We start from the raw sequence: 23,751 nt of genomic DNA on the forward strand, positions 1-23,751 counted from the left end.
TATATTTTAAATGTTTTTATAGGTAGGTAGCTGTGTCTCACGGTGGTTTTAATTTGCACTTTCCTAAGGCCTAATGATGTTGAGCATCTTTTCATATGCTTATTTGCCACTAATATATCCTCCTATTTGTTCTTTTGTCCACCTCTTTATTAGGTTGTTTCCTACTATTAAATTTAGAAGATTCTTGGGGCTGGAGATTTAGCTCAGTGGTTCTGTCGCCTCCCTTGTAAGCGCAAGGACCCGAGTTCGATCCCTGGTACCAAAAAAAAAAAAAAATTTAGAAGATTCTTTATGTATTTTGGATATGTCTTTTGCTGGACATGTGACTTGAAAATATTTTTATTCTTTTTACACATTCCTGACTTCAACTGGGTAATATTTTGTTGTGGATTTTTTTCATCTGTCTTAATGGGGGAAACTGGTCTATGGTTTTCTTTTATTTACAATCCTTGGATTTGGTGACAAAAAAATGCAGGCCTTACAGTATGAGTTGTGAGGTGTTCCTTCCATTTTCTGGAAGAGATTATGTAGGATTGGAGTTATATCTTCTTTAAATGTTTGGTAGACTTTGCTTGTGAAACCATTGGAACCTAGAGATTTAATACAAATGAGTTTTGTGCATTGACCATTGAACTTTGATAAACTAGTTTATTAATTAGTTCTAATAGCTTTTTTGATATACCTGGTTTTCTATATAGATGATCATGTCTGTGAATAAACAGTTCTACTTCTTCCAGTCCAGTGTGAGTGACTGCTCTTTTTCTTACCTAGAACCTTCAGAACAATGTTGGGTAGAAGTAGGAAGCAAACATAACTACCTTTTTCCTTACTGTAAAGGGGTAAGCATTCAGTTTTTCAGCATTAAGTGTGATGTTAACTGTAGATTTTTTGCAGATACTCTTTTTCAGGTTAGGAAAGTTCCCTTCCATTCTAATTTGCACAGAGTTTTGTCTATAATGGATGTTGGTTTTGTCAAATTCGTTTTGTTATGCCTGAGACAATCACATGGTTTTTAAAAATCTGCTAATATGGCAAATTAAACTGATTGATTTTTTTAATACTAAATCATTCCTGAATTTGTGGAATAAATTCATTTAATCACAGATATAATTTTCTGAAATTATGTTAAGAATTTTTGTAACTATTTACATGAAGGATCTTTATCTGTAATTTTTCTTTTCTTGGTTATATCTTTGTTTACCTTTGGTATCAGACTAATATTAAGCTTATAGAAGAACTTGGGATGTATTCCCTCTTCTTCAATTTCCTGGTTGTGTAAAATTGGTATTACAGATGCACCTTGACTTACACTGGGGTTATGTTCTGATAAACCCATCATAAGTTGGAAATATCATAAGTCAAAAATGCATTTACTATGCCTAACCTGCAGATCATTACAGGTTAGTAACACAGTATCGTGGAATTAGAGTATTTCTCCTTGTGATTGTACAACTGACTGGGTGCTGCTGCCGCCTAGTATCACAGGAGAACTATGGCACATCACTGGCCCAGAAAAAACCTCAAATTCAAAATTTGAAGTACAGTCTCTACTGAATGTGTATTGCTTTCACACTGTTACAAAGATAAACTATCCTAAGTTGGAGACTGTTATTTCTTTCCTAAATGTTTGGTAGATTCACTACTACAGGTATCTGAGCTTTATGGTTTGTTTTATTTCCTTTGCCTTTTGGGAAAGTTTTAAACTACATATTGAATTTCTTTAAGAGACATAAGGCTATACAGATTTTTTTATTTTTTATTGGCTGAACTTTAGTAGTTTGTGTCTTTAAAGGATACTGTCCATTTCAGCTAAGTTGCTGGATCTGTTGGCATATTCATGATATTTAAGTTATTCTTTTTTTTTTTTGATACTGGTGATCGAACTTGGGTCCTTGTGCCTGTGCAGCAGGCGGCAAAACCACTGAGCTAAATCCCCAGCCCTAAGTTATTCTTTTAACATCTGTAGACTTGGCAGTGACATCACCTCTTTTTTTCTAGATGTTATAGTTTATACCTAGATGTCCCCCAAAGCCTCATGTGATCATTAGCAGGACCTCTGTTAGAAGGTGGGGCCTGGTCAAAGAGGCAGACGACTGTGGGCCTGACCTGGAAGGCTGTATGTCCTTTCCTAGCTTCTCCCCCACTCTCTCTGTTTCCCATCTGCCATGCCCTGAGCAGCTCTCCTCCAGTATGCCCCTCTGCCATGCTGTGTTTTCTTTGGAGCCAGCTGGCCCTGGGCTGAAACATGAGCCAAAGTAAACCTTTCCTTCTTTAAGTGGTGGCTGTCAGGTATTTTGTTTCAGCAAAAGCAAAGTGATTAAGACACTAGGTGTATAAAATGTGTCTTTTCTCTTTTCCTTTTCTCAGTGTGGTTTGAGGTATATCAGTTTTATGCATTTTCTCAAAGAACCAGTTGTGGGCTTATTGATTTGCTCTATTAGATTTCTATTTTATAGATTTCAATTTTTATTTTTATTATTTTTATTTTTGTCCTATTATTTTCATTCTTATTTATTTTTATTATTTTTTCTTACTTCAGGATTTTTTCCCCTTAGTTTCTTAAAGTAGGATCTGAACTCACTGATATAAGATCCTTATTTTAGGGTCAGGGATTTAGCTCAGTGGTTTTGCCGCCTGCTGCGCAAGCGGAAGGACCTGAGTTCAATCCCCGGTACCAAAAAAAAAAATCCTTATTTTGTAAACAGAGGCATTTGGTGTTATAAATTTCTTCTTATGTACTGCTCTAATTTCTCCCAGAAATTTGGATATGCTTTCATTTACATTCAATTAAAATTGCTTTGTAATATTTCTTTTGATTTTTTTCTTTGATCCACTGGTTACCTAGAAATGTATTATTGAATTTTCAAATATTCAAAGATTTCCCAGAGATCCTTCTGTTACTGATCTCTAGTTTGATTCTATTGTGTGACTTGAATCCTTTAAAGTTTAATGAGAATTGTTTTGTGGCCTGAGTATGACCTACCATAGTGCTCATTCTGAAGGACTCAAGTCCGATTGGGGTGCAAAGAGCCCATAATGGAGACCTGCATGCACAGAGGGTTTCACTACAGAAGAGGAACACGGGACTGGGGGTGTAGCTCAATAGTAGAGCACTTGTCTGGCATGCATGAGGCCATGAGTCCCATTCTGAGGGTTCATGACATTTATGGCAAACAAAAGCAAGATGATTCTTTGTTGGGGAGAAGATATGACCATATTAGTCAAGGGTGCTCAGTTGCAAATATAACCCTAAGAAACGGGCTGGGTAGAGAACTAGCAGGGTCTTCACATTTTGGGCATATTAGCAAAAATGTGCAGGTGTGTGGAGGACCTGTGGTGGACTGCCCCTCCAACAAACTCATTGAAACTCTTTTGGATCATTTTTTTCTTTCTGTATTTCATTTTAGGTGGTCTGTATGGCTATGCTTTCAAATTCATTAATCTTTTCTTCTGCAGTGTCTCATCTTCCCTTAATGACATTTGTTGTGTTCTTCATCTCAGGCATTTCAGTTTTCACATCCAGATGTGTTACTCATCTTTGAAAGAATATCTTCCATATCTCTAAGTTTTTGAACATGTGGAATATAGTTATATTGTCTGTTTAAACATCCCTGTTTGCTAATTTTAACATTTATGTCAGCCCTGGGTCAGTTTCAATTGTTAGTCTCATTATTATGAGTTGTGATTCCTGTCTTTTTGTATGCCCAGCAATCTTTTCTTGCATGCCAGATATTGTAATTTTGACCTTGTCAGATGCTAGTTTTGTATGCCTATAAAGCTTCTTGAACTTTGTTTTTTGATGTGGTTAAATTACCTGGAAATAGTTTTATTCTTTGTGTGTATGGCTTTTATGATTTGTCATGCCAGTTTAGAGCACTGCTCAGTCTAGGACTAATTATTCTACACTGCTGAGGCAAGATCTTCCTCAGTATTCTTTCAAGTGCTCTATGAATTAGAGTTTTTCCAGTCCTGCTGGTGTGAGCAGGCAACCACCTGGCCCTATGTGAATGCTGTACACTGATCCCTCTAATCCTTTCAGATAGTTTATCCTTTGACTTTAGGTAGCTTCTTTACAAACACACTTTGTGAAATAATCATGTGGAAACTGCAGATCTCCAGGGCTCCTACTCTCTACAGAAATTGCAGATTTTACCTTGCTGAGCATTGAATGTTTTTATACTCCTATAGATAGTTCTGAGCTTTGTTCTGGGACATGGTTAAGTTACTTGGAAACAGTTTGATTCTTTCATGTCTTGCTTTTGAGCTTTTTTTAATTTTATTTTTTACAGGTGGAGGACAAAACAACATTTAATCAAGAGCTAATTTCCGCCCATTTCTGAGTACTCTGTCAAATCCTCTGTGAATTATGAGGTTCTCTACTCTGGCTGATGAAAACAGGAACTTATTATTCTTGGCTCTTTATGAGTTCAGATGCTCATTCTTTAGTTCTTTTGGTTGCTTCTTTCCTTGGCCTCAGGTACAGTAATTTTTCTTTCATGAATTACTGATCAGATTCCACAGGGGCCCTCTGCAAATCTCCAGGATTCTCTCCGATTAAAACTTGCTTGTCTCCTGTAATTAGTCTTGCTAATTCTATCTGCTTCACTAACCTCTCCCCTTAGTTTAGAGAGACCATGAACTATCTGTGGGTTCCCCTTTATAGTAATGCATTTTGGAAATTTCCTCCAGGCAGAAACTGCTGCTATGGATAATCCTAATGCCTCTGTTATTTATTTCCTGTCTTTCAGAAAATTATCTTTCCTTGCCCAATGACAAAATTTTGAAAACCTTTCTTTCATGTATTTCATGCAAGTTTTAGTTATTTTGGACAGGATGATAAATTTGGCACTGTTTATTTTGTCTCCTCTGGAATCTGAAGTCCCCACCAGTTACTTTTTTTTTTTTTTCCTTTGGTACGGGGGTCGAACTCAGGTCCACAGGTCCTGGGTTGTGTTTCCTTCAGCTAAGCAGCACCACTGGGATGAAAAGGCGTAAGCACTGGGAGATGTAAGGCGGAGCTGGCTGCTCGGCCTCCATTGTCAGTTCTCCTAAATTATGGCTGGCAGGTGAGAGCTGACACTTCCGGCCTTTGGCTTAGTTCCTGACGTTTCAATGTTGTTGGTCCAAGTCCTTTGGCTTGATTTCCCCAGGTGAGGGAGGGGAGGAGAGAAGAACAGTGGGAGTTTTACCGCTTTAAAACTACTCAGGGGTGTGTGTTTGTGTGTCAAAGAGAAAGACCCAGGGAACACGTGGGAATATGAGGAAAATAGGAATAGTCACATAACATTTGGCAAACTTGGAGGTGTTGCGGGAGGTTGACCCCGCCCACTCAGAGCCACCCCCTGCAGGTCAACGCTGCCATCCGGAAGGGAGCAGGGGTGGGCGCGGCGTGAACCGCGGCTCTGGGGACTTGGCGGCCCACGCTCCGCGCCAAGGCAGCGGGGGCAGCCGGGACTGCGAGGTCAGAGGCCGCACGTGCTGGGGGCGGGGACTGGGGCGGGGACTGGGCGGGGCCTGAGGGCGGGGCGGGGCCGCGCGCACGTGACCCGCGGCGGGGTTATTAAGCGGAGCGCAGCGGCTCGCACTGTGAGCTCGCGCTTCGCTGAGACCTGGGAACTCCGGCGTGCCGCCAGCGAGGAGCCGCGCGAAGGTCGCCTGGGTGTCTGCCTGTCCTCCTGTCTGCCGTCTGCTGCCAGCCCGCCGGCCCAGCCGCGCCTCTGCCTGTCCATCTGCCCGTCTGTCCGCGCCCCGCCGCAGTCCCGACCACCCCCAACAAGCACCATGAACCAGATAGAGCCCGGCGTGCAGTACAACTACGTCTACGACGAGGATGAGTACATGATCCAGGAGGAGGAGTGGGACCGCGACCTGCTCCTGGACCCGGCCTGGGAGAAACAGCAGAGGAAGGTCAGGAGGGCCCTGCCGCGTGTCCGTGTCCCGGTGCCCGCGGGGCTCCCGCACGTGGGCATCACTAGCAGAGCAGACTAGTGAGGGCGGCCAGGGAGATGATGTCTGTTCCCCGCGTCCCCGTCAGAAAGGGGAGCACGCCCAGGGATAGGCAGGACACTGGGTACACGTGTGTGCGTGTGCGTGCGTGTGACAGAAGAGTTGGAAAACAAAAATGTTAAAGGAGGAAGAGTGCTATGTGAGTGTGCTGTTCCTCACACCTGCCTGCATGAGGCCGGAATCTGAGTTTCAGATCTGCTCCTGACCCCCACTGGGTCTGTGACCTTGGCCGCAGGTTACTCTCTACTGGCGCCGCCCTGACCCTTTCCTTCTTAGTCCATCTTTTCCCAAATCACAGAGATCAAATGAACATCGCCTGCATTTCAGCCCACAGGGATACCTCCAGTCATTGAAAGTCATTTATTCAGTGTTTTGGGCTCCTTATGGAGGGATGCTGTAGAAAACTATTCACTGATAAAGTCGTTATTTCACGCTCTATTTATAGTTCATTGAGGTAAGCACACAGGGATGAAGGAGTCAGCCAGGTCCCAGATGCTCCCTCCTCATCCTGGTTGGTGCTCTTTGGGGCCCAATGGAACATTCCACTATTTGAAGATTTCCTCTTCATTCTCTTAGCTAGGACAAATAGGGGTGCTCACTGGGAGGCAATGTCCCACCTCCTTTTTGGCCTGGCACTGAGGCTGGCTGGTCAGGCATGACAACAGAGACCTGCTAACCCAACCTGTAGGGTGAAGCCAAGGGCCTTGGGCTCCCCCTCGGCCCCCTCCTCATTTTCTGGGCATGGGGCAAGGTAGATTTCCCTTCTAAGGGCCTGCTCTTAAATAGATAAGCTGTTGACCATGGGAATCTCTGTAGCTGCCACTCTGGGTGATCATGTGATAGTATGTAGGGAATACGGGTGTTATGGAAAACACGCACATCCCATAACTCTCCCAACACACAGCTGGAAGAAGAGAGACCTAGTATTTGGATAACTATCAAATAACCAAACACTATTTTTATATCAGGATTTCTCTTTTTTTGTCTACCCTCTCCCTTAGAATATCACTTACCATTATTATTTTAAAACTCCTATTTAGCTACATTTCAGTCTCTGCCTTAGTTTCTTAAGGCTTCTACCAACAGTGCCTTTCTTAAGAGATAAGAGAATGGAAGTGAAAAATAGAAGTTGAGTCTATAAAGAAAGGCAAAATCAAACTACAGTGTTTTAAAGATCTTAGTATGAAGGAAACACATGGCTTGAAGATTAGTAATGTATCATTGCAGCACTTTCATTGATGTATCATTGGTCAAGAAGAAGCTAAAAAATGGCTTTAATTTTGAGCACTGTTTTATTTTTTTAACGTTCACAACAATTTTGATTACTATATTCATGGGTTTAAACAAGAAACAGCTGCCTTGGCAGGCATTGTCGAGCATGCCTGTAATCCCAGCACTCAGAGAGGCTGAGGCAGGAGGATTGAGATGAGTTTGAGGCCAGCCTGGGCTACATAATGAGTTCAAGGCCAGCCTGAACTACACAGTGAGACCCTGTCTCCAAAACCAAACAAAATTATCAGTTCCCACAAATTTGTTTCAGAGATGTTTTTCTCTTATTAAAAACAGTAAAATAGTTAAGAAATGGGACAGGTTGACTACTCATTTTGTTGTGTAAATTTGTTTGGATTGTTTTTGTTTTGTTTGATAATACTGAGGATTGAACCCAGGGCCTTTTTATTGAGGTATATCCCAAGCTCATTTTTTATTTTTCATTTTGAGACAGAGTCTCGCTAAGTCAGTAAGTTTTTCTGAAGGTTTTTGTTGATTTTTTAAAAAATACAATACAATAGCCAGAGAGAGGCTGTGTGAGTTTCCAAAGGCCACATTAACATGTCTTCTGCCTTATTTAACTTTTTAACATTTTCAATATTTTTGTATACTGTATAATGGCATTGTTGTAGTTTACTTTAAGTTTGAGATTTCTCTATGACCATATTATTGTAATTGTAGAGCACTTGAATTATATTATTACAAAGCAGACATACTTCTGATGCCAGTTCAAACTAATGCTGAAAAGTTTAAAGTGAGAATTCACTTTTTCCTTAAGGTAGATAGAATGGTGTAGATGCTGGGTGAAAAAAAACAAACCCGCTCAGATTTCATTAGGACAGATCCAGAGGAGACTCTCTTTCTACTTTTGGTATAGGACTTTCTCAAGTCGTGAAATTATGGGGAACCGTGAGCTCAGCACAGCCAGAGCAGAGGCCTCTATTTATGTCCTATGAGACAAACTGTTGGAACGGGGTGAGGACAAGATGCCATTGTTTCTATTGTGGGTTGCCTTCTCCACACTTGCCATTTCAGTGATATGCCGGGCATGCGATCTGTCAACAGATGCTGGTGCACATGATGATGTCTGTAGAGTTCTAATGGATGCAGTGCCTAATTATACCCACACTTCAGAGTCTCACGGACAGGGTCATCCTTCCTGGAATGCCATGCTCTGAAGACCTTGGTGACAGTGCTGTGCTTTTCACAGGAGGTCACGCAGAAGACACTGGACTTAGTATGACTATGTACAGGCATGTCAGAGTACCCACCTCATCTGTGAGTGGGTATCTGGTTCCTAGAGGTCATACTATTTTACTTCCTATAACTCATGAGTTGGAGAAGCATTTCTTCAGTATTACAGACACAACATTTAAAATAGTAACAACAGGCTAAAAAGACCAAGATGACGAGGCTTATGGCAGTTAGAGAGAATCTTTTACCATTCAGGACACCTTAGGGACATCAGTTTTCAAGTAACTTGGGCTATCTGTAGGAGGCTGTTGAAACTTGTAACACACTGGAGTCTAGAAACCAGCTTCCCCTATATCAGGAACACATTCAGCCTTTACTTCCACGGGAAACTCATGGGAGGTAAAGTGCCACTGCCACCATGCTGATGTGTGCACCATCTCTGACATCCAGGTGCTGTCTTTAATCTTGCAGGATGCTAGAGCTAGCCTTAGAAGGAAGTCAGATACCCATTTCCACACTTAAAGGGTTCTTACATCTTAATCTTTAGATGGCTCTACCATCAATATGTTTTAGAGTTCTGAACATTTTTTTGTAGTCCCTACTTTTCTCACTTTGGATAGCCCAATTCTCCTTGTAGCATCTCTTGGTGGTTTGGCCTCGCGGCTAACGTTTTGGTTTTGCCATGTGGTGTCAGTGTGGAAGGATGTGTGTGCAGGAGCAGCTGCCCACGGGTGGAAATGGAGAGGAGGGAGTCTGCACACCACCTGCCCTCCGTGTTCTGTGGGAGCAGCTGCCCGCTGAGGGTGTGAAGTCCAGACTCTTCTCCTCTGTCTAGTGACACATACTCTTGCCTGGGTTTTTCCCAGGAGAAAAGGCACTAAATGTTTGGACAAATTAACAAGCTTATGGAATTTCTCTGATTCACGAGACCCAGATGACTGTCAGCTCTGCCTGATACTGTTTGACCCCAGCTGAGTCCCTAAACCTTTCAAGTCTTAATTTGTTCATCTAGAAAGTAAGGGTAACATCACATCTTTCTTACCTCACTGGCTTTTGTCTGGATCAAATGGTTAAACTGGTTTGCATCGAAGAGGATTTATATGCTGTACTATGATCCATAGATGTTTGAATATTTTTACAACCATCCTTTTGCAGCTATATTTTCCCCCAAGAGATCTAATAGCAGTCAGCACTGCACTTGAACTTTGTGATTCATGATGAGGTTCACAGTCTTGTGTAACCATTACCACTATCCATTTCCAGAACTTTTCCATCATCCCAAACTGAAATTCTATAGACTCACTTTCCACTCCCCTTTCCCCAATGTACGTGTGTGGGGGGAGGCGGGGAGTGGTACTGGGGATTGAACTCTGAGCTATATCCTTGGCCCTATTCATTGTTACTTTTTGCATATTGAGACAAGGTCTTGCTAAGTTTCCCAGGCTGGACTTGAACTCGAGATCCTTCTGCCTCAGTCTCCCAGAGTGCTAGGATTACAGCCATAGGCTCCCATTGTGCTTTTTTTTCTTTCTTTTCTTTTTTTTTTTTTTTTTTGGTACCAGGGATCGAACTCGGGAACTTGCGCTTGCGAGGGAGGTGGCGGAACCACTGAGCTAAATCCCCGGCCCTTCCCATTGTACTTTTAAAGATAAGATTTATAAACTCAAATACTTTGAACATAAGAAATTTTGAATCTTAAGTGATAGATGCTTGTCTAAAGAGTAAGTGTCATTGCAGGTCAAATAAGGAGAATCATCGTGGGTGGAGAATAATAGGGAAAGAGCTTATTAAGAAGTACAACTTGGATTGAGTCTTCATTGGAGAAATAACTAGCTACTGACTGAGTGGAGAGGGAAGAGAGACAGCCTTGGCTAGAGAAGTGGTGTGAAAAACATGTTGTGTGTTTTTGTGGGGGAGAGGAAAGAAGGAGTGATCAGTGGAATATAATACATGTTCACCCACTCCTTTTGCACTAACAAGGCAGCCTCGTTCGAGTATTTTGTGAGGATCCCCTCACTTACCCCATGATAAAGAAATGGGGAAGCAAATTCAGAGGTAAGTATGCCAAGAGAGTGATCAAGGGAGCCACACCAGCACTTGGGTCCCTGGAAGCCCAGCTCCATGTTTCAGGGTTGTCGTGGGCTCAGGATGTGTTTGAGGAGTTGTGAAGAGCAGAAAGGCTGTGATGAAGCTGAAGACACAGAGTAAGATTTAGAGAGAATGTTGGAGAGAGAAGACAGGGCCAGGGTACCACAGGCCTGGGGTTCCAGGGTGAGTGGGGACATTCTCCAGCGGTGCAGGGCTTCAGAGGCCTTTGAACTAGGAAGAGACCATTCCTGCAGTGACTCACTGTTTCAGGACCCCCCTGAGTGAGAAGGGCCTAGGGCTGGGTGGCTGAGATGGAAACCTGCTGTGGGACCATGTGGACAAAGTGGTGCGTATTGGGACACAGAGGCTAAGGGAGGTGACAATGAGGAAGGCATCCATAAGAGAGTGATCCGGACAGTTTATAGAAGTAACCACATGTGGTTCCTTGATAGGCTATTGCACAAACCCAATCAAGCAGATGTGATCCTCCGCATGAGAGCTCTTGGGCCTAAAATGCAAGACAGAGGTATTAACAAGTAGCTATCTAGTGAGGAGTGTCCATGTATCCCCAGGGAGAGTGTATTTGGATGGGAAGCTGAATATTTACAGGATGGGTCATCATTGGGTGGAGGGAAATGAGTGACCTGCTGAAGTGGCCAGTCCTGTGTCTACAGAGGGAGGACTAGAGTTTCAGATGGTCTTGCATGGGCAGAGAATGTTCTTGATGAGATGGAGGGTAAAGGAAGAGATACAGGCAGAACCTTTATGAGCTATAGGAAACCTCCACACCTACCTAGGGACTCTTCTTCTACATGTGTCCACTTCTTTTACATGTACACTTAGTTTGCTGTGAGAATCCCAGGCACAGGAGTCAGAGATGGAGAAATCACTCTGTCTTTGCAACTTGTCCTGAGCATTGTGTTATGTACAGGGGTCTGCCTTGTCTTTTCAGTCAGATTCATCAAGGAAGAAACGTGAGCCCCAAGTAACATTCCATGTGCGTGGGAGGACGAATATAACTCTTAGCTGGGAACCTTAATTAACGCAGCCTCTGAAAGCTGTCAGAAAGCACCGCAGTCCCTGCTGCAGCTGGGAGACACCTACAGAAAAGCACAGGCTGGAGTGGGCGGGGACGCGGGGATGCGCAGAGGAGTTGGTACTGTCGGAAGACAGAACTCTGCTGCTGTTTCCCTGGGAACAAGACTGATTCTTCCAGAAGAAACAGAAACCAAAGAGTAGGGGGAAGCTTGCTAAGTGCTGTGAGAGAGAAATTTTGAAGGAAGCAAATTCTTACGTGCAAGCATTTGGTCTTTCTGGAGGAGTATGAGGAAAGTTTTCTGTACAAACATGTATGTGAGCGCACAGACTCCCACATGAACAGACACACACCCCACACACAGTTTTCTAGATTTGAAACTAGGAAGTGTTTCTACCTGCAGCCCTGTCAAAGAGCAAAATAGACATGGTCACAGCATGGTTGTGCATTCCTTCATTCATTTGCCAGTCATTGATTATGTTCCTTCAAGGGGCCATGGGACAGAATTGAGTTGACACCACCTGGAGGGAGCGTGTTAGCCCAACCTCATCTCAAGAGGTTTAAAAGGCGGTGCTCAGTTCAGCCTGGCTGATAAGGGAGAAGCTGCAGGAATTCCACAGCACCCCCTCCTGCTGGCTTCCTGTCAAGAATGGGAACATCTTCCCAGGGGCCAAGCCACTATTCTTTATTACCCTGGACACCTCCCTCTCCCCCACACCCTGGCCTGTCACTCCCCATGGAATGGGCCTCTTGGGGTCCTCTGGCCTTGCCTCTTTCTCTTGTTGCATGTTGTAAAACTTCATGCATCCTGGGGCCTGCCTAAGTCAGGTGCTGGCCACCTCTTTTGTCACCTTTCCAGGGATCATGCCCATCTGCAGCCTTTTCTCCATGAGGCAAATGGCAAAAATGATCTTGAAAAGACACGAGACTATCTGGGTGTAATGGTGCATGCCTGTAATCCCAGCACTGAGGCTGAGGCAGGAGGATTGAAAGTTTGAGCCTAGCTTGGGCATCTTAGCAACTTAATAAGACCCTGTCTCAAAATTTAAAATAATAGGAGGCTAGGGATGTAGCTTAATGTAAAAGTCCTGGGTTTAATCCCCAGTATCACAGAAACAACAAAAAAAAGTCACAAGCCTGACTGTGGTATTTTCCTGTGCAGTATGTCTTTGGTTTTTCATTGCCTTCCGGAAAGAGTTCTGACCTATACTGCTTATGAGGCAACGCCTGTGCTGGCCCCTGTCTACTGTCCATTCCTCCAAAGGTTCTTTAGAATCCTACCCTGATGATTGCCTGGCCCTCTTTCACCTGCCCCTTTGCCTCATACACAGCCCCCTGGTCCCTGGGCCGTTCTCCCCTCCACAGCCCTTCATCTGGGACACCTGTCTTCTAGGTCCCGTGTCAGTGGCACTGTGTCTCACTGTCAGGGCTGTGAACCTTTGTTCTTTCCTGCCTGCCCAGTGCCCCTCACCTGGCTGCAGAATGTGTGCTCACATTGGTTGAATGAAGAAATTAGGCATCATCTTTTGGAAAACACTCAGTACAATTAGTTTCTTAATTTAAAAATTTAATTTTAACAATTGTAACAGTCTTTATAATGCCTCGAGCTATAAATGTCTTAACTCCAACTCATATTTGCTTTTAAAAATTTTTGTTTTTTTAAGTCTCTAAAATAATAGGTTTCTCTGATTTAATTCTTGTTTTGAAACTGAACCTCCAGAGACAAGCTGCTCTTTTTTTTTTTAAATGAAATTTAAAGCTTTTGGAATTGAAGAAAATAACATGCAGATTTATTTTAAATTATAAAATGTGTTGCCATATTTATTCAAAAAGTTCTGGTAATCTAAATTTGATTTGAAATGACTGTTTTTTCCAGATTGGAAATCTTCACTCACTTAAAGAAAATTTCAAATTCATTTATGATTCAGATAAGTATAAATTTAATGCATTTTTGTATATAAAACATGGAAAACATTTCAAAGATGTGGTATGCTTCATAGTCATGGAATTGGAAAAATAGAGACTAGATATGAGTAATTCTGAAGACTGTGTGATTCTGGGAAAGAATTGGCCTGTGCAGTATTAGTACCTGCCACATCTTAGACCCCAAGTTAGCATCACTGTGATTTCTCTTTTGTTTCTTTTCCCAGAAGATAAATGTGTTAGTCATTGTCTCTACAAATTGCTGTACATTGAAAATAGATCCTTAGGGCTGGGGATTTAGCTCAGTGGTTATGCTGCCTGCCTCGCAAGCACAAGGACCCAAGTTCAATCCTCGGTACCAAAAAAAAGAAAAAGAAAGAAAATAGATTCTTCTTAGTATCCATTAGTTGTTTTTTTGCTTTTTGTATTTTATTTTATTTTATTTTTTTTTTTTTTGCTAAAAGCTATACCAGCTTGGAAAAGACACTCGTGTAAATTTTAGTGACTAAATGGACAAATAAGTGAATATGAGATTGTTTTGGGCAAATGGAAAGCCGTATTTAATATGAAGCTACAATTGAGTTTTACACAGATCAAGTGTAATTGACATTGCAAAGGTAAATCAAGAAATCCTGTCTTTAAGGAGCCATAGTCTTTAAGTTACTTCGTTATAGTCAAACAAGATATGAAAATATTTATTTAGAAGGTAGCTAATCTCATTGCTCTTTATTAGGATTTTTGAGATATTTCATATGTATTGAATAGAACCCTATGAAATTCTCAGTGCTATTTTGACCTCCCCAAATTGAATTTATTATGGTTCAACCCAATGAGACCATTTTATCACTATTGACTCATTATATTTCAGATCCTTGGCCAGTACTGGAAAATAGCCAGGACATAAAACTACTTCCAATTATTTCTTGCCTTATCTCTAATACCTTTAGTATTCATTTCAGGAAGCAAGGGAAGTGTTAGGGATTGTGGAGGTTAAAAAAAAAAGTGATTTTTTGATCAATGGCTTGTTTTCTAAGAAGGGTACCCAGGAAGAAGGTGAAAGCGATTAGGTGAAGGAGTTATCCTCACATAGATAGAGGTTGAAACTATGGCAGGAGGAACTAGAAGAGGATTTACCAGGATGATACAAAGTGAGCTAAGAATAGAGGACTCTGGAGGAAGCAGTAACATTAACTGAATGCCTTGCTTCTCTGGATGAAAACATGCATGTATTAAACACTTGGAACTACTTCAATTGTCAAGATGTCTTTGATTTTCTTTCTGGAGAAATCTCACCTTGGTATTCTACTGGAACTTCTCCAGTCAGCCTGAATCTGGCATTTGAGTTGGGTTTAGTTGATGGATTAGAAACCCAGGCCTTGGCACTGTGGAATGAGATATCTTCTAGCTCCTGAGACAATTTATATAGTACTTTCAAAGGAAGTGAGAATCTGTAAGGAATTATTTATGGTAATGTGCTCAAGTCTGTGACATAAAATCCTTCTGAATTGGAATGGCCAGTGATTGGCTTTTTTGAGGAAGATTTCATTGAAAATTTGTAAGGATTATTGTAAACAGAATTTGTTTCATCTTAACATACCAATTGTATAACTCCAAGATAAATCTTCCTTCTTCTGTTTTATCATTTATAAAATTAAGGTAATAAAATTATTGTCCTCATGCAGGTGTTTTAAGATTTAAAAAATATAATTACTTTGGCCAAGTGTGGTGGTGCATACCTATAATCTCAGTGCTTGGAAGGCTGAGGCAGGAGGATTGCTGAGTTCAAAGCTAGCCTAGGCTCCACACTCCAGTGCCTCTGGGTTACATATATATAAAATTACTCTGGGTAATGGAGAATACCAGTCATGAAAATGGTAAAAGACATACTCAGAATTGTATCAATTTATCAATTCATTCATAGAGATTAAAATTTTTTTAATTGGGAAACAAAGACATTTTTTGAGGAGGGACAGGAATCTGTAGGGAGAGAGATATGAGTTGGAACAATGCAAACTATGGGTTTTATATTTTATAGACTAATTTTTCTATCCTATAATTGCAGTTTTATAAAATAAGAGGTGTCTGATTATTCTGTTGCATACTATGACCGTTTATGTTAGATTTTGGAGAACAAGGATCCCCCCCCCCATATGACACCAATACCAAAAATATTTCAATCAGACAATAAAAGTGATATTTTAATTATGGAGTTTTACAAGTGGATTTTGAAAAGGTGCATGTGGGGGGGGGTTGACATATCATCTCTAGTATCACTGTATAAAGCAGAGAAACAAATGTTATGATAATTTCCAGGCAGTGTTTAAACCACATTTATTGCGTTTCAATCTTCGCAATAATTAGGAATGATGAGCATTATTATTTTCATCTGGGAACATTAAGCAACTTGCCCACTGGTGATTGAGTGTGGGGAAGTAGTGGCTGGAAAATGCACACAGAATTTTGTCTAAATTACAAAGACATGGTTCTGTCTCAGAATTGAAAGTTTATAGCATAATGGAGATGCTAATGATTTTATTCCATACTTTGAGTCTGTAAAGGGCAGAATTCCATTTCACATCCAGGCAAGGCTGCTTACCTCTAAGGGCCAGGCTTTTAACCACTATACTTTTCTGTTTTTGCTGCTTTTTTCCTAGTGACACATAGCAGAAGCCTGGCATTCAGTATTTCCAGTTTTTCACTTATCAGAAACCTCTTGCCTCTGTGGAAGGGTCTGTGTGTCTTTGAGTTTTTAATTTCTAAGCTGCAAACCTGGGATCATCTCATGGGAATAAAGAACTCCATTTTTAAGGCATGGACCATGTTGTCTTGCAAAGGTTTTCTCCAAGCAAAGCTCTATTGCTGCTTTGTCTAACAGAAATGCCAAATAGGAGGAAGGTGTGGACCACAGGAAAAGCCACTCAGCCTCTCAGACAGAGTTTGGAGGACACGCCACGGAGGGTACATCTGAGGGACTAACTGGTATATGTCTGACTCAGCCCTGCCAGAAATCAGAGGTCAGGAGGCCTCCCGTTTGAATGCCTCCCTCCAGGAATTAGGAGATAAGCCTTTCAGAGGCAAGAGTGCACATCAGGGTTGTGCCCTCAACTATCTGCAGGAACTCTGCCATCAGCGCTCCACCAGGTAACATGTTGGGAAGTGAAAGTATCAAAACCTTACTTTACAGCTGAGCACAGTGGCACACACCTGTAATACCAGCACTCTAGGAGGCTGAGGCAGAAGGATCACAAGTTCTATCCCAACCTGTGCAGCTTAGACTCTGTCTCAAAATAAAAAATAAAAAGGGCTGGGGATGTAGCTCAGTATGAAGTCCCAGGGTTCAGTTTCCAGTAGTACAAAAGAGAAGAGGATTCATTTTACATTTAAATAACCCTTATTGGGCTGGGGATTTAGCTCAGTAGTTCCACGGCCCACCCCATAGGCGCAAGGACCTGAGTTTGATCCCCATACCAAAAAATAAACAAATAGCCCTTATTTTGCTTTTATTTAACTTTTCATTATGGAAATTTCCAAACATAAAGCAAAGAGAACATAATAAATCTCTCAGAAACCAACTGGCAGAGGAAAAGCCAAGTTTCATGAAGAGATACTAAATTTTAAAAGGAAAAGGAGTCTTTATGATTAATAAATGTCCATTCTGTGCTCCACAGGTTGGGCATGCCTATGAGATAATAAAAAATATTTTTAAAAGGAAGTTTTGTTACTTATATACATTAACTATGTTACTTATTCTACGTACAGGCCAAAACAGTTTCTCTTCATTGAGTGTGGCCCATGCAAGCCAGGTGTGTCCAGTGTGGACACAGGTTGGACATGTCTGCAGGGAGCTAGGCACTGGGTACTAGTTGCTTTTCCCTGTATTGTATCCTTTCTCTTCCCCAAGCCCCACACTTCCTGCTACCCCTTCTGGGCCCTTGGGCCTGCTCTTTGATCTACTACACACCATCCCTAATCCCCAAATTTTCTGAATGATTGCAGATGTCTTTGACATTAAATTTTATTCTTTTTTTTTTTTTACGTTTTATTCTTCAGAGATTACCAAGACCTTAACAGATTACCAAAACCTGCCTTTCAGGGATCACCAAAATGCGATTGAAAAATACAGTGAATATTTAAATTTTAAAAATTTATTATAGTAAAAGACATACTGCTATTAATCGCCCTCAAAAAAACCTCCCTCAATTTGAACACACTTAGCCCATCATTCTTGCCACTTTCTGAGAGCAAGTCTGGAAGTCCTAATTTGAAAGTGTCTTCACGTTCAAAAATATAGTGTATGCTGCTACCAAAAGCCATCCAACGGAAGGGCAGGCTCATAAAAACATCACACTGTGCTCTCATCCACTTTATTCACCAGATCTGTCTCTGTGTGACTTTTTGCTCTCCCTCAAAGTCAAAATGACCATGAAAAGTAAACATTTTGAATCAATTCAGTACATTGAGGTAGCTAAAACAGCATAACTAAAGATATGAAAGAGAACTTCCAGAACTGCTTCAGAAAGTGGAAATGTGTGTTTGGAGTGAGGGAGAGTATTTTGAGGGGGATTAGTGACAATGTGTCTTTTACTATAATTTTTAAAATTTCAACACACACTGTAATTTTTGATCACACCTTGTATTTTAAAGGTGATCTTTTTGAGGTAATAACCTGGTTGTCTAATTCTGATAAATTTCAGGCTCAGTAAAAGAGTGTAGAGCTGTACCAAGAAAGCACTTTGGCAGAAGCCTGGCCTTTTAGGGTCCTGTAGATATGAGAGATAGCTGACAAGTGCCCTGAGCATCAGTACTGTAAGGAAATATGTGTGCACAAGGAGTAGTTCCCTCCTGCTGTGGGCTGATCCTGCAAACTGACCCTACCCTCCGTAAAGCTTGTGGTCTGGTCCTCTCATGGTGCTTCTGGCCACTGCTGTTCCTGCTTTAAGCAGCAGGTGTGAATTTGAGTCAGGAATTGAGAAAAATGTCTGAAGATGCTGAATTTGATACTTCTGCATCTTTATTTCATCCACCTCCCAAGTATAGCCAGAAGAAGGAACAGAGCAAGCATGAAAGGGTTCTTCAGGAAAGGTTATTTTAGCGGGGTGTCTTGCCAAGACTGCTTCTGAGGGTTTTATGGACACAGCAGCCCTCCAGCCTCTTAGGTATGAGTGTTTCCAGGGTAGCCCCAGAAAAGAAATGGTAGTCTACCTGCCCACAGCAGTTTTCCTTCCATAATTCCTTTTAACCTTAAAAGATGAGCGATTGGATGAGAAGCAGCACAGTAGCTGTGACCTTCGGCAAGGCACTTATCTCTCATGACCCTATTCTTTGTGAAATGAAATGATGGAGGGAGGAGTAACGTCAGAGGTGGGGTGACCCTACATCCAGGTCTGCTTGGGACAATCCCAGCCTGTGGCTGTTGTCCCAGAGGAATATAAATAGCATCTCCTTTGACTCTTAGAAGTGGCTTAAACACCAACTGGTCACCCTCACTAAGAGGTACGTAAGGCCACCTCATGGAAAAATAAGGTCAAAATAATGCTGAAACCTGATTAATTTAAACATGGGGTAGTGATGCCTTTTCTCAAAGTACTGGCCTATTTCTGAACTTTAAAAAATGTAAACATTGGTGAAGTTAAATTTCTAATACTTAGACAAATGCGTATACCAGGACTCTAGTAATTTCTGAATCACCTAATTCATGAATCTTTTAGAAGACCAAGCCTTGCAGATAGCTATGGGGTGGGGTGAGCTCAGTGATTAGAGGAACAGGGGGGCCAGGTCACCCTCTAAAATGTATGTCTCTGTTATTCTTTTGGTATTTTATACGCTGTGTGTATGGTCTTATAAATATATATACTCATACTTCAAACAATTTTGTATTAATTTGTGCTAGGCATTAAAGGTGCTTGTTTTGCACATCTGAAATACTTAAGAGTTACTTAAATATCTGAATCAATTATCAAAGTTTTCTAGACTTGTGCTTCTAATAGTTTGACTCTTTAGTATGGTGGTACATTCCTTATAGTCCCAGCTATTTAAGAAACTGAGGCAAGAGGTTTGCAAATTTGAGACCAGCCTGGGCAACTTAGTGAGAGTCTGACTCACAGTAAAAAATATATATAAATAGGGCCAGGGATTTAACTCAGTGGTTCCGCCGCCTGCCTTGCAAGTGCAAGGACCCAAGTTTGATCTCCGGTACCAAACCAAACCAAACCAAACAAAAAATGTATATATATATAAATAAAAAGGGATGGGGTGTAGCCTAATAGTAGATGGCTTGCCTAGCATGTCGGAGGTCTTGGGATCAATCTCCAGTTGAGGGGGAGAAGTCTGTGTTAAGACACTTGAAAATCTGGGGGTGAGATGAACATAGGTATGTTTACTATGGTAAAATCATGATTAATGAGGCATTTATTTTCCCTTATTTCCTTGGTGAGACACAAGCGGGACTGTCACTTGTGTCCTTTAAGGACTTGGGCGGAGATCAGGAAAAGCCATGTCAGAGATGCCTGGTGTGTGACAGTGTGCTCTATTGCTGTAACTGGCATCTAGGTAACTGGATACAGAGGACTCTGAGGATTTCTCTGCTGAGTCCTAGAACTCAGACAGTGAGTGTGAGCCTGCTCCATTAGGATTTTAAAATGTGATATCAAAATAGGAATTTTGGGCCAGGGATTTAGCTCAGTGGTTTCGCTGCCTGCTGCACAAGTGCAAGGACCCGAGTTCAATCCCCGGTACCAAAAAAAAATAGGAATTTTGATGTAAAACTTTAAAAGTACATTAAAATATCATTTCATTGAGCGACGAGCTTCAAAAAGCTAAGATTGCTGACTTACGTCCAGTTTAAATAGTGTACCCTCTCCATATAGGAGTATAGAGGATTAACGCAGCATCGCTAACCAGCATAATTACAGATAATCAAGGAAGTGGGAAAATAGGCTATGAATCTAGGCTAACAAATGTTATATACTTTCCCCTTGGTGTTACTTTTTTGGTGTCTTTGTGATGCTAGGAATTGAACCTCGGTCTTCATGCTTGCTAGGCAAGTGCTCTGCCATTGAGCTATACTTGAATTGCTTTGTTAAGATGTATTTTTAAATGGTTGCATAAGGAATACATGTTCATTGTTGAATATATAGGTAAGAAATTTTTGAAAGTCACAACCTAAAGAAGAGTTAACATTTTGCTGTAGTGCATGCTAGATTGCTTTATGCTATAGTGTAAAAGCATATGTGTATGTATTTTATACCATAGTATGTAATTAGTTGTCTGAAATGGCTAAGGACACAAAAACTTTGTTTTATATTTTCACGAACACTTTCCAAGCAGCAGGAGCCCTCTTGACGGGGGAAATCCCAGCCTGGTTGCCTCTGGTATGAAGTTGGCTTCCTTTCACCCCATATGCTCACTGGGGTTCACCCCGTATGTTCATGGGGTTTCTCCCCATATGTAGGGAAATCTGTGGATGTACCTGACTGTGGTCTGGGACCACAAGGCAGAGAATATGGTGTATTACACAGAGCTGTTTTCTTCTAAATGAATACTTCTATCCCTCTGTGTAGGCAGCCATTTATTTGGGTCCCTGGAAATAGTAACAGTATGGTGAACTTGAATTAAAGAATATTTATTTTGCTGTCTGTGTCGTGCAAGCTGCTTCCCCAGTTGCCAGTGGGATGGCGGGGCGGGGGGGGAATCCATGGGCTTTCCTTACACTTGAATTCACCAGAAAGAAGAGGGTAAGCAAAGTACAATATGTGGTGCTATTGCCTAGAACAGATCAACAGTTGACTGTGCCCTGTCATGAAGCCACATCTTGTGCATAATTACCCAGGCTCCACAGGAACAAGTTATTTTGGGAAACATAGCTGAGGATCAATCATATGGAAGGCTGTTTGTTGGGCGCCTTGATATGGTTGCTTACCATAGTCCCCAGAGGAATTCTCCATGTGCTTTGTGCCAGCTTGGGGGAGGCAGGTGTGACCCCACAGAACACCCAGCTAGTGGCTAAGTCAGGCTCCTGGCTCAGCCTGTCTTCAGGCTCAGATGACCAGGCACCAGTAGCTTTCATGTGCTTCTTTGAGCTTACTGCTTTAAAAACAACAACAACAACAAAAAACCTGTTTAGAACAAAAGTGACTTAGAATTTGATTTTGAAGATATTTGATTTGATTAGTATAACATATGCTTCCAGCCCCTAAAATAAGTTTGGGGAGAATCTGCATATTTCTTTTCTTCACTCTTGGATTGCAATTAAAGTGAGGGATTTCACTAGGTTCCCAAATAAACCTTGCTTTAGAAGGGAGAATGCCATACTTTTGTAATAATTAAAATTTTGCTTTAAGAATTTTAAAACATCCCTTGGCATTAAAATAGAGCTATCTTGCATTGCAAACTAACATCAGGAATCCATGGCTCAGTAGCAGTTGATGTCCTTAGGTTACTTACCTCTAATTTGAGGATTAGAGAGAGGTAGAGATGAGTAATTACAGCTGAAAGATAAGAATTAGAAGAATGAGTAATAAGGACTCCTTTAAGCAGTAATAAAATGTTGGTAGGAAATTTTCTTGAGCAGTGAGGAAATTAACAGATAGAAATATTTTAGCTTCTTGATACATGTAAGATCTTTATGAAACAGTGAAAAATGCTAAACAATTCAACCCAAATCCAGTATTATTTATGGTGATCAGTATCAGAAGGAATATGGGGTTGCATACTGGGTTTTAAAGGGAGATTCTGACATGGAAAAGGAATGTAGTGAGCCTCTACTTAGGACTGTTGTCAGTTCCACAGGACAAAGGAGGTACACTACAATTTAGGATCAGCAAGTGACAAACTTCAGTTAGTTCTGCATATCATTCTTGTCTGTTAACTGTTTGCTTTCATCAAAATCGGCAAGACTTAGATTGGAATAGTGAATACTTTACTTTGTTGGAATGTTGACCTCCTTGGAGAAAGACTCTATTAAAGACAGTTTTCAAATAAAAGCATAATGATGACTCTCGTACAACTGTAAAGGTGAATACTTTTAAAAAGATAATACTGAACTCAGACAACTAGTGAGACCTTAAATCCATCAGAAGAGCACCTGAAGGATAGACACATATACAGATGAGGAATATTTAAATGAATGTCTAAATTGAGGCAGACTTTTCTATGGGAAGAAGAGGAGGGGTTTTTCCTGTACTGGACAGAATTGACTTGCATGTCTATAGACAGGTGATTTTGTGTTGTTACCACTTGTCTATAACTTAGAGTGGTAAAAGAGCATGAAAGGGAGGCTGTGGACAATGCCCCAGTTTCCCACTGGAGCTCAGCTCTTTCCCTATATGACATAGCCATATATTAGCCATTTCCCCTTTCCAGATTCGGGGTTGTAATCTGGTCCATCCTTTCTGGAAGTTTTGGGGAAGATTGCATATATCAGAGAGGTATTTCTCAAACCAAAATTAGTCTGGGCCAGATTTGACTTTGTTGAAAACCCTCAAAAGCATTTCCTGCCCTGCTACACAACCTGAGCTTAGCACCTCTTTTTCTATATTCTGAAGCATCTGTGGACTAAATGGAAGTCAGTCTCGTGACCCTGGCACCCGAAGCCCAAGGTTCACAGTTAAAATTTCTGATTAAAACCAGACCTGGTAAGATTTCTTGTCAAATGAGGGGAGAGCCATCTTGAGAGCTTATGTGGAGGTTTTAGCAGGGGAGCCCAGCTACTTGTATACCCTTGAAACTGTCCTCCTCTATGGGGATGGTCATCTTCTTCGACCTAGCGCACAGCTTCGAAAGGAATGCACGTGGAGTGGCGAGGGAGGAAGGAGACGCCTGCCTAGTCAGCCACATCAGCCAAATCAACCCTGGCGATCAATGGGGTGACAGATGTCACAGCCAGATCACGCTCACATCCATGGGGAGAGCCATCTTTAACCTGCGCACTTAAAGGATCATCCATTAGCTGTGTTCTATTTTTAGACACTCAGCAAAGAGGTCTCTTATTATTTTAGCAAGGCCTTGTTTGCTTGCTTGCTTTCAACGAACTTATAGAGTCTTTCTTAAAATTTAAGAATTTTGTAGTAAAGTTTGACATGATAATATATTTTTTTTAACCTACAACTTTAACAGATACACTTTTTTTTAACTTCTCTTTTTGTTTGTTTGGTTAAAAAAAATCTGATGGCCACCCTCTTTGATCTCTCCCAGAAAGCCCCACTAGTAAGATTTTAATCAACAAATGGTTCTTGGCC

At 41.4% G+C, this 23,751-nt stretch overlaps 1 protein-coding gene across 1 annotated transcript in view; it reads left to right on the forward strand.

Annotated features, from left to right (window-relative positions):
- The first annotated feature begins 5,577 nt into the window (after window positions 1-5,577).
- Actn2 (actinin alpha 2) overlaps window positions 5,578-23,751 on the forward strand; it is a 71,877-nt gene continuing 53,703 nt past the window's right edge. The window contains exon 1 of the mRNA XM_004854605.3: window positions 5,578-5,907. Within this exon, the coding sequence (XP_004854662.1) occupies window positions 5,782-5,907 (126 nt within the window). The 5' untranslated portion in view covers window positions 5,578-5,781. The remainder of the gene's footprint in view (window positions 5,908-23,751) is intronic.

This window comes from Heterocephalus glaber, unplaced genomic scaffold (genome assembly GCF_053883595.1).
Source record: "Heterocephalus glaber isolate CG9 unplaced genomic scaffold, H.glaber_assembly_v1.0 deba00001472, whole genome shotgun sequence".
NCBI classification, from domain to species: domain Eukaryota; kingdom Metazoa; phylum Chordata; class Mammalia; order Rodentia; family Bathyergidae; genus Heterocephalus; species Heterocephalus glaber.